Raw genomic sequence first — 11,552 nt, 5'->3', positions numbered from 1 at the left:
TTTTGGGGGACGAAGTAGCACATTTTAACTCATAGTTACTGATTTCTGCTTGTTCTGACCATACATGAGTAATTGATGTAAAACTTAAGATCAGATAAATCATAATATATAAGAAAATTTATTTAAATAGCTAAAATCACACACATTTTGGCTTAATTAAATTACAATTTCACCTATTTTTCATATAATGGAACAGTCTAGAGCTAGACCATAAGACCATATAAAATAAACTGCCAGAAAAAGGGGGAAAGCGGAGCGTTTAGTGTATATATCTAATCAAAAATAACATTGCATATATTTTGGTAGTAATAACTAATATCAGTCCTGGGATTTATGTACTCTTATTCACTCTTATAGCATCCGTATTCAAAGGAGGAACCTCTCTCAATATATAAAGTAAATGAAACTTGATATTAAAATACCGTATATGCTCGTAGTGTAATATTCTACTTTTTACGATTTCTGTTTTTCGGAGAACCAATAAAATTATACAGAGTATTATGTTTTAATCACAAGTTCCCTCTGGGTGGACTCCACTTTTGGTATCGTCTCAGTTCACAGGTCATGCGCAGGCGCCCTTTTCAACACACGGAGTGAATCGCTTGTTGCTAACAAGCTGAATCATTTGGTAGCCTTTTCTCCAGTTTATTGCTATAATACGCGTCTTGCGGTGCAATGGCGGCAAGATATGACAGAGCTATTACTGTCTTTTCTCCCGATGGTCATCTGTTTCAAGTGGAGTATGCACAGGAAGCTGTAAAGAAAGGTTCTACAGCGGTAAGTCTTTAAATGAAACTAATGCTAAAGCTAACGATAGCAACATGGGTGACGCTAGATTAGCCGATCAACGCGCGGCTAGCGGTTTCCTTTATGTGTTTAGCAGTTTTCTTTCTTAACACCTTCTGTTATGGACAAAGGCTTTGTTGCAATTTTACGAGCTTGTTGGCGTGCTAATGTGTAATACATATTTTTAATGCCGGAAATGGCAAACAAAAAGCAGTCAGCGTTAGCTAGCATTTTGTCGCTGTGTCACTCTTCACTTAACTTTCATTTTCGTTGTGTTGGTACTAACTGACAGGAGTTTGCAAGTACCCATGATTGATTATTACCTGGTCTGGAAAGTTGAATTTTACTCAGCATATTATATCTCCCTCTAAATCACCGAAAAGCCACTGTAGTAGCCTCATAACTAATGGTAGTTATGTTAAGGTTTAGTGACAAAGGTTATAAACTCACAAAGCTACTAAGTCACAGCTCCCCTGGTTACAGGTAACATCTGTCATAATAGTGGCTTAGAAAGGACACTGAGAAACGATGAAGGCTAAACCAAACGGTTTATATTTATTATATGAAAATAAATGCAAAAAAAAAAAAAAAAATTCTAACTTTAGAGTGTTTGGGAGTAATCTTAAATAAGTCCTAATCAGGGTTGTTGAGTAAATTTGGCTATGATAACTGATTACTTTGTAGAGGGCTCCTTTTTGGACAGGTGGACCACAGAAAAAACCTCACATAAAAATAAAAAACCCAAACACCTGTGACCTGAGCAGAGTTTTTAATTGGGTTTTACTGAGGTTGTAACTAGGGCTGCCACGATTTGTCGACTAGTCACGATTACGTCGACTATCAAAATCATCGACGACTGATTTAATAGTCGACGCGTCGTTTGAAGCTTTGTAAGATCACAAAAGACGCAGGAATAAGTGGCAGGATTTAAGAGTGTAATAACGGACTGAAACAGAAGATGGCAGCATTGCATGTACAAGGATGTCAGCTACCGCTAAACCCCGAAGAAGAAGAAGGAGCAGCAGCTGTGTCCCAGAATTCATAGCGCGGCCCAGCGCAGTTTCCAACAATGGCGGCAGCTAGTTAGTTTTAATGTTACTCTTATTATTCTTTCTGGGTCACAAAATAAACGTTTAACATATTTTCAGGCGAGAATGTAGCTGTGTAAACCTCAAATATCTGCTCAGTTTATCAGGACACCACATATTTTCAAAAGCGCTCCGACGTTTTCGGAGACATCTGTTACCCACTAGCTCGTTAGCGAGCCGGGGGCTAGGCTCACTAGCGCCGTGAGAACACCGGACTCCCCGCAAATCGTTTTCAAACCCACCGCCGTCTTTCGCTACTCAGGTTAAAATATATATGAGTCACTTAGATAACTTAAAATGTTATTGTTTGGCTTTTTTTTTTTGTATTTTATTTGTTCCTGAGTAAATCAGTTTGTCTGAGATTAAAGTTATAGTTTTTACACAGCTGAATAAACGTCAAGCAGACAACTGATTATCAGAAGTGTGAGATGCTCCAGAATATACTCCAGTGTCCTGTTATATTTTAGATAGCAAGAAGTTTATTAAACTTCACCGAAACAATCTGCAAATTTCATTAAAATTGAATAAACTATCATCTTGTCTTTATTTTTAGTTAGCACAGACCTTAAACACTTAAAGCTGTAAGCTAATGATAGTTATATAAGAGCAGATGCTGCTGGTGCAATAAGCTGTAGTTTTACGTCCAATGGATGATGATCTGATTAGTCGACTAATCGCAAAAATAATCGGTGACTAGTCGACTATCAAAATAATCGTTTGTGGCAGCCCTAGTTGTAACTGAAAAATGTCATCACTCTCTTCTAATTCCTCTTTTGGCTGCTCCCTTTAGGGGTCAACACAGCAGATCATCTGCCTTTGTCTCACCCTATCCCAAGAATCCTCTTCTGTCATGCCAACCCTCTGCATGTCCACCTTCATTACATTTATGTATCTTCTTTTTGCTCTTCCTCATTTGCTCCTGCCTGGCAGCTCCATAGTCAGCTCCCTTGTTCACTGTATTCACTATCTCTCCTCAACCTCAACCTGAGCTGTCCCTCTGATATACTTTGCATTGTGTACTTACTTTCTTTAGTCAACTTATTGGGGAATTTTTCATTTACACCTGGACACATAAACTTATTTGGAGCCTTGCAGCTTAAAACTCTGCCAAATCAAACATGCAGAGGTATCCGCTTTGTAGATTTATTTGGGAATCTGAATATTTGCTGTATACTATTTACTCACGTCAACTGCTAGCCTGTGGGAGAAAATTAATATTAATGTTTTCTTTTTTTATATATGCAGGTGGGAATCAGAGGTAAAGACATTGTTGTCCTTGGTGTGGAGAAGAAATCTGTTGCAAAGTTACAGGAGGAAAGGACTGTCCGCAAGATATGCGCACTGGATGAGCACGTCTGCATGGCATTTGCAGGTATCCCAGATAATACTTTTCTTTCCATAACTGAATAATGTGTTCATTATTTAACATGGCATAGTAGAAGACAGCTGTGTCATGTGTTAGTACTTGGCTTTTATATTTTTGTTTTAGCTTTGTAATGTGTTAAATGGCCTCATTCATTGTTTTATAGGTTTGACCGCAGATGCTCGTATTGTGATAAACAGAGCTCGTGTTGAGTGCCAGAGCCACAGGCTAACAGTTGAGGACCCAGTCACAGTGGAATACATCACACGCTACATAGCTACACTGAAACAGGTATGGAAGCATCTGAGCAGTCGTTTACTGTTAACACCTTCAAAAAGGCATGTGTTAGCTATTCCTTTCAGTAGGCATTTGTGCACTGCACCATGGTTGCTAGCCGTTTCATTTTCAGTACAGAGTCATGAATAACCTGTCAAATTTTTTTTTAATTTTTATTTTTTTAAATGTATTTGTAGCGCTATACTCAAAGCAATGGTCGCAGGCCGTTTGGCATCTCTGCATTAATTGTTGGCTTTGACTACGATGGAACTCCCAGGCTGTATCAGACGGACCCGTCAGGAACGTACCATGCCTGGAAGGTCAGTAGGATTTCTGTGTCCAAAAGGTTTCTTGTACAAGTATGAAAATGACTTTTAAAAAATGTATTTTTGAAAAACAACAAAACAGGCAAATGCAATCGGCCGTAGCGCAAAAACTGTGAGAGAGTTCTTGGAGAAGAATTACACAGAAGAAGCCATTGCTGGGGACAATGAGGCAATCAAGTTGGCCATCAAAGCTTTGCTTGAGGTAAGGTTACGATTAGTTTCTGCATTTCCATATATGTTGAACTCAGTGTATTTACATCTTCTATGATGTGAAATTAAACAGTCGTGGTTTCATCAAAGAGCACAAACTGCTGCCAAATAAACTATAACTTCTATATAGCTTTCCAATGGTGGGTGGGTGGGTGGGTGTGTGTGTGTGTGTGTGTGTGTGTGTGTGTGGGGTCTTAGCAGGCGTAGTAAATGTGTCCTGAATTGGTCACAGTATTCACTTTATTTTTTGTTTGCTGGTCACAGGTTGTCCAGTCAGGAGGGAAAAATATTGAACTTGCTGTTATCAGACGAAATCAGCCACTGAAGGTAATTAACAAGGCAAATGTTACTTTATTTTTTCTACTAGTTCACTAAAGTGCTAATGGGTTTGCATTTTGTTCTTTGCAGATTTTGGAATCCAAGGAAATTGAGACCCTGGTGGCTGAGATTGAAAAGGAAAAAGAAGAAGAAGCAGAGAAGAAAAAGCAGAAAAAATCCACATAAAGCAGTTGTATAAAATCTTGTCCTTATTGCACTTGGATGATGATGATGATATCATACTTAAGTTCCAAATATTAGCAGGTTTCAGAAGGTTTATTCATTTATTTCATTGTAAAGAACTGACTCATAACTTGTGATTTTCACTTATTGTGTAGATGCTATACCAGTTGTAAAGACCTTCAGAATTATACATCCAACTGTTGAGCTGACTATTGCGAAAACACACAGTCGTAGATCTCAGGTTAGGGTTCAGATCTTAAACTATGGTCACATTTTTTTTTATCATTCAGTAAGCAATTCTAATAACTCCCCGGTGTTAAAATAAACTGTATGTGATACTCAGAACCTTAATGAAACAAAATACTCAATAAAAGCAGAGTTGTTTGTATGATTTATTATAAAAGTTGTTTCACTCCATTATACCAGCTTGCTCTACGAAATACAGCCATTGTATAAAAATGACTGAAATTATTAGTAGTGACACTCCTAGTAACAAAGACTGGTTTCTTCAAGATGAGGCTTGGAAAAAGAGCACAAGATTTCCTCACTCTCTTTATTGATTATTCTACTGCAACGCAAGTAGTGTGATAAAGATAACTACAGTTTAAAAACGCCACCAGCAGAAGTGAAGCGTGTGGCTATAAAGTGTAACGTTTTTCATTTATCAGCATTCTGTTGCACAGACCTGAAAATGGAAGGGGGTGGGGAGTTGCTGGAAGCTTGGATTGCTTTATAAAGTGCTCACCTTTCCCTCAGTCATTTAAAACGAATTAGTGATGAACGAATGAAGTGTCTAATGGTGGCCCAACGAGACCCCCTTTTTTGCCTCTCCTTTTTTATTTCTCCCTAAATTCGCTTATCAAGCAACCACTGCTCTGAATTCTCAACGACACAATTATGGCCGGCGGTGTGGTAGGGCTGCTTAATGGGATCCTGGCCTCAGACCCCAGTGGGAACTTTCAGTGACTTTAATCTGGAGCCCTTTGAAAAGTTGTACCGTGCTGTGCTGAAGAGCCCCGGGGGTTCCCTCTGACTCTTACCAAAGACATAATGGTGAATGGTAAAGTCCTTCATTTAGAGTCATCTCCCCAAGCCAGGATTTCCTGAGTGGGTGCCCTGGCTGCCTTGACTAGAGCAATTGCACTTTGTCTTGTTTGTGAGTCTTTACAGGTTGGTGTTTCTGCTGATGTCCGAGATCAATTAGTGCTCTGATATCTTTTCCCATGTAATAAGTTAATAAATTGTAGGACATAATGGGTTTTGTGTAACTCACTCTCAGCCATTTCATCCATACGCTAATTGCTCTCACTAATGCATTTCCAGTTGGATTTTAATATTACTTGGCTGTAGCGGCCATTAGTTTTTTTGGGGGGGTGTTCATATTGTGGACAGAGAGACGCTAAATTAGCCAAACGAAAAGCTATAGGTATAGTGCATTCTGGGTAATCCTCTAGGTTATCTAATTCATCTTGCCAATAAGGCAAATGCAGCTTATTCTTCGCTAAGACTCCGAGTCGTTTGAACTGCTTGTGGGAAGAGTTTTCCGTCTTTCTTTTTGCTGGCATTGTTGTTGCCCATAATCGGTGCTACTGTGCCTCAGGACTAAGTCCATCTCTCTCATCGCTGGCTGCTACTCATCATTAATGCAGAAAATAATGGCTTCACCAGAGGTCATTGACGGAGGAACAAGGCCTCGGGACATGTACTCTCCGAGCAAGAATGCACACTGCTGCAGGCTGTCGACGGTGCATTATTTGTATGCGCATGCATACACACAGCTTACAGGCCAATTGCACACACACAATGTATTAATGTGAACACGTAACAGAGCTTTTAAAAAAAAAACAATCCTTGCATCTCTTCCATCTGCGTGCGTTCATGTACACTTTAAGCGTCATTCATTCGTATTTTGTAGATGATGTTAAACAATAGCTGGATGAGATTTAAGCAATTTGCTGGATCTACTTCAACAGTCAGAACCTCTTGTTCAATGCTATCCTCTCTAGTTGGTCTCCAAGTCACAGGCAGATTTCACTTTAAGTATCTATATTTTTGTCATTCTGATGTTCCACCCTGTGGCCATATTTCAAAGTATGCCCCTCCTGGGATATTTAAAATTTGCCAGTGCAAAATGTCCTTAGGTCCAAATGAGGTAACTGCTTCAAGGATAGAAGCACACTCACATCCTCGGGGAACTAAGGTTGCATTAGTCCTGCAAAGCCTGTCTCCCTCCTTGTGCCAAATTAATCAACGTGTTAGCAGCCTCTCTACCAGCAGAGCGCAGTGTTGCATAAAAGCAGTTTCCATCATATCGCTTACACTTTCTCTCACTTTTTGTTCTACAGATTGACAGTATGACTCCTCTAGCTAGCAGCGAGCAGAATCTACTGGCCACTGTGACGTGTCTCTGTACTTTAACGTACACGGCCACAAAGGCTCTCTGAAACAATCGAATCCATCGAGGGAGAGTTGTTTTGCTTAAAATTGTCACATGAAAAAGCAACATTGCCTGTGTCCTCAAGCGATGGCCAAGCTGTCAAAGTGTGTTGGGTCATAAAAGGCTACGCTCTCAACACTGTCCCTTTTCTGCATGTCACATGTCGACAGTTACACACACACATTGTTTGGGTATAGCAGATTGGCCTGCCTCCACCAATGCCCTTTAGGGCTCTGCGTCAGTATGAAGTAAAGTTCGGGCGTATTGGTGTACTGGCTTACATATCCATAAGTTATCCAAAAATGTTTTCTTTTAATGTTCTCTTTTAACTTCTAGCTCCAGGGATATATTTTGAATATCATTCTATTATCTCTTATCACACATCTTATCTTTTTCTGTCTTCAAATCTCTTTCCTCTCTCTCTCTCTCTCGCACACATGCACATCGTACATTGATTTTCAGCTGTTTTCTTTCTCCAGCATACCCCTACCGCTCTCACCATCACAGCACAGAGATACAGTCAAGTAACAGATACCGCTGTCGTTGTTAGCCGTCATTACCTTTGTAATCTCTGAAAGGTGCGGGGATACTACTAACAGTTTGTGTGAAGAGACCAAAGGCATGGTTTTAAGTTACCCCTCAAGAGTCACCTGTCAGTGGTTTTGTCTCACAGAAGAATAGAAGTGCATCCTTCTTTAATTGAAAGTAGATACCACTGGGCAAGAAGGAAAGAGAAATGGAGAGAACAGGAGAGATGAGGAGAGCTTAAGTGAAATGATGGGGGGAGAGGCAAAAAAAAAATGGGGGCAGACAGAGCTAAAATAAACAATTCCCGGGATGCTGCAGGCCAAAAGCAAATGGCCCTAGGGCTTCATGGCCTCTGAGGGCCGTGGCAGAAGCCAGTCACACACATCACATAGCATTACTCGGGATGGGGTTACAAGAAAATGTCAGCCGACGCATAAGGAGGAACCATCGGCCCATAGGATAATTTGATTGCCTGAGGGAGGTGCAATCTTGCATTCCCACGATTCCTCTCTTTCCACCCACACCCTCTTTTCATTGTATTTTTTTGAATCTTAGTTCTTTAATGTTTTCAATTCCCTTGTTTGCCCTGGTAGCCACATAAATTTACAAAAGTCCCGTTTTATTGTAAATAGAGGCTACTTCAGGGCTTTTGCAGTGAAGCCTTTTCTATCCTCGTGGAAAATTTATGGACCGCTGGTTTGCAGTGTGGTGAAATATTCTCCCCCACTTGTCTTCACAGACCCTATCGGGGTTGGGTGGGTGGGGAGCTACATGTTGCGTCTCTGGTCACGGAACAATTCCCGTCCCTTCCAGTCTCGCTCCCGCAGCAGGCACGCGGTCAAGACACTGATGTTGAAATGTGAAAATACTCATTGCATATTGTATATCTAAAGCAGATGTTTATGGTTTACCGTCATCTGTTTTGCATAGTCTCTATTATGCAAATGTTCTTCTACCTTTGTTGCTGTATGGCTCTTCGAGCACAGAGTTGTTGCGTGTGCTGGTGCATGGACGTGCAGCTGCACATATGCGCGTGCATTAGATAAAGACGGAGAGAAGGATGGAAAGAGGAAAAGAAAGAGACAGCGAGAGAGTTCAGCGCAGATATCTGAGTGCGTCTGACAGAGAGGACAGCCCTGGAGGCAGGTCCCAGCCCTTCAGCACTGAAAATGACACATGACTGCTTTGACTTTTGTCATCCCCTGTCTCCCTACGCCCCCGAACCCAAGCCTCCAACAAACACTGAGGCTAGCGTAGATACACACACTCAAAGACACACAGTCACACACTGTATACTGCTTAGATTACATTATCTTTATCCCCGGGACATGAGCCCTCCTTGTTGGATGACATTTGGGCTTGTGCAGCACTAAGGTTACCTTTCTTTGCCCCTGAGTTAAAGATGCCTGTCTGCAGCATGCATTTGAAATGAAGGACAGGAAAAAAATCAGATGAGAAAGATTTCCAAAAGCACTTTGATCAGAGGCATCAACAGTCACGCACAAACTTGTTAAGCAGTATGTAAATTTGGGCTGATACTGAATAAAGTTGCCAGAATGGCATGAATCCATTGTGCTGCGATGATCAAAATAAAAGAGGGCTTCATACGCTGGAGGGCAAGAAAGTCACAGACATGAAGGTTTTTTTCCTTCCTCTTTTTTTCTACAAAGGGGCTGATGGGATGCAGAGAGGAGAGAAGAAGGGGAGGGAAATGAAAGATAGGGGAAAGCCTGGAAGGATCTCAATCTAAATTAGCCGAGTAGAAGGAAGACTGTGCTGAGTGAGACATATAATTAAAACGAAAGTGATGAAAACATCAGCACTCATTCAGTCACCCAACAGATGAATTTCTGAAATTGCTAGTAGGATGATCTGAAGATGGTTAAGAGCTAAAGGTAAATCACACCTTCGGTGAAAACACTCTAATCTCCCGTTTACTCCTTACTGGACTTTCTTTTAGCATCTTTCCTTCTGCCTTCCTCTCTCCTTGTCTCTTTCTGCCTCCCTCGTTCCCTTTTTCTCTCCAACTGACACTCTGAGATGAATAGACGCTGTCACCGAGACTCTTGTAGCCTGTCACTTTTTAAACAAACAGTTACCAAAAGGATCACTTTCACAGGAAAACTCCCAGTCTGAGATGAGGTTATCGGCTTTAGGTTCTTGGCTTCTGCCTGTATGGGAACACCCACCCTGTGATTGAAGGAATATGACCTCACGCAGGGACCGGTTTCATGCCTCATCATACCATAGGCTGCTCTTCATACAAAGTGACTAATTAAATTCACGAGACGGTTTTAGTACCAGCGATAGTGCTGTCCTGCATTATGTTCTTTATGCTTTATTTATTCTGGCAGCCTCTATCTGTAAACAAGTATCTCTGGCAGTCAGAGAGGAAGCATTTGTACTGCAAACCCTTTCCCTCCCTCTAGTATAGTGCACCTCCAGTAAATAAGTCCTCCAGACAAGAAATGTCCCTGCACTAAAAAGGCCCTCAAAAAACAAGTCTGACTTTTGTGAGGAAAAAAAATAAAAAATCAGCCCCCTCAGGTGTGTTCCCTCTCACTCCTCCTCTCTGCACCTGCACTGAGTCTCTCAATGCCTCTGTGTGTCTCTCCACACAATGGAGACAGTGCATAGCCTCTGGCACCTCTCTCCAGCTGAGAGCCACCTCTCTCCAGAGGACAGGAGAGGAAAACTGCCAGCACTAACAACTGATCCCGGCAGATAAAGGAGCAGATAAGCGAGGAGAGAGTGCCTTGGACAATACTTGCCTCGCCCTCGTCATCAGCACTGCTTCCCTTAGTTCTGAGAGCAGAACTCTTAATGCTGATAATGAGAACACCGACAACACCAATCATTCTGCAGCCGCATACATTTTCTTTCTAATTCAAAATACATATTAGTTTGCCCACAATGTGCTTTTGCTTTGCACATATGTTTTATGCAGAGAACAGCATTCGAAACCTCCAACCCCCCGCCGACGTTGATTCGATTTGTGAGCTAAACTGTATCCATCACCATCAATTGCATCAGGTCAGATACAAACACTGGGTTGTTTAGGCCTTTGTTAATGCGCTGTAATGTAGTAGTGCCAGGCCAGATGACCCAGCACCAGATCAGTGTAGCACTCACGCTCCTGGGGGCAGCTGACTGGAACAGCAGTTAGGCGAGACAGCCATCACAGGTCGCCCAGGCCACAGCTGGGGAAGCCCTGGGCCAAAGTGTTGATCTGAAATGATTAAGTGTACATCCAGCTGCACAAAGGAGAATAATGCATTGAAATAGCGTTACACCTAAAGACGTGCAAGCCCCTTCCTCTTATTTCGTACACTCATCCATTTTCAGTGTGTGTATGTGTGGTCTATAAGAGCCAAACTCCTTGTATTTGTCCTGAGAAAGACCTTGATAAGAATGGGGTCTGAGTGAGAGTGCTTATTTTATTCTCTTCCCTGCTGCTGCAGGCTATGGCTGTATTAATGCAATGGCAGGGATCTTTGAAGTTGTGACTTTATGAGACAAAAGCTAATTTCCTTTCCTTTGTTCATTATCGAGAGAGACTTCCAGCCGGGCGGAAAGCATGCTGTGCTAATTATTCCATTCATGAGTCGTCTCTAAAGTATGTAATGGATTTCACTGGGCTTTTCACAGGTAAGCAGGGTGATGTGGCAAACACACATCTGTCAACATGCTTGTTTCGAGTGATTAAAACTGTTAATTTTGTTTTCTTTTTAAAATCCTCACAGCATAAAGATAAGCAAATCTTCAAATACAGCACTTATTGCACTTAAATGACTTAGAAGCAGAATAGACCTGTAGGTCTGGGTTTCCAGGTTGCAAGTTGGTTGTAAGTGAACTTTTAAAACAGAGCTGACGCATTGCCACATTTTCCCGTAACGTCCCCACAAACATATTCTCCGCAGACTTATACAGCCAAAACCACTTTGCAACTCATTAAGATTTGAACCCAATTTCACAAATGAGTTTCAGAGTTTGTATGGGGCCAAGTTAGACATGTGACATAATGGGATTTCCATCTT

The 11,552-nt window shown here is 41.4% G+C and overlaps 1 protein-coding gene across 1 annotated transcript; it reads left to right on the top strand.

The window, feature by feature from the left end:
• Positions 1-561: 561 nt before the first annotated feature.
• On the top strand, positions 562-4,953 carry psma8 (proteasome 20S subunit alpha 8). The gene is made up of 7 exons (XM_085253258.1): positions 562-777; positions 3,120-3,246; positions 3,404-3,528; positions 3,711-3,833; positions 3,922-4,041; positions 4,314-4,376; positions 4,458-4,953. Exons 1-7 carry the CDS (start codon positions 676-678, stop codon positions 4,551-4,553), a joined length of 756 nt encoding a protein of 251 aa, XP_085109384.1. The 5' UTR covers positions 562-675; the 3' UTR covers positions 4,554-4,953.
• Positions 4,954-11,552: the final 6,599 nt, after the last annotated feature.

This window comes from Mchenga conophoros, linkage group LG18, assembly GCF_057382185.1.
Source record: "Mchenga conophoros isolate Kocher_MC1m ecotype Shallow Benthic linkage group LG18, M_conophoros_male_GT1.1, whole genome shotgun sequence".
Lineage (NCBI taxonomy): Eukaryota > Metazoa > Chordata > Actinopteri > Cichliformes > Cichlidae > Mchenga > Mchenga conophoros.
This window is presented reverse-complemented; position numbering and strand designations above follow the sequence as displayed.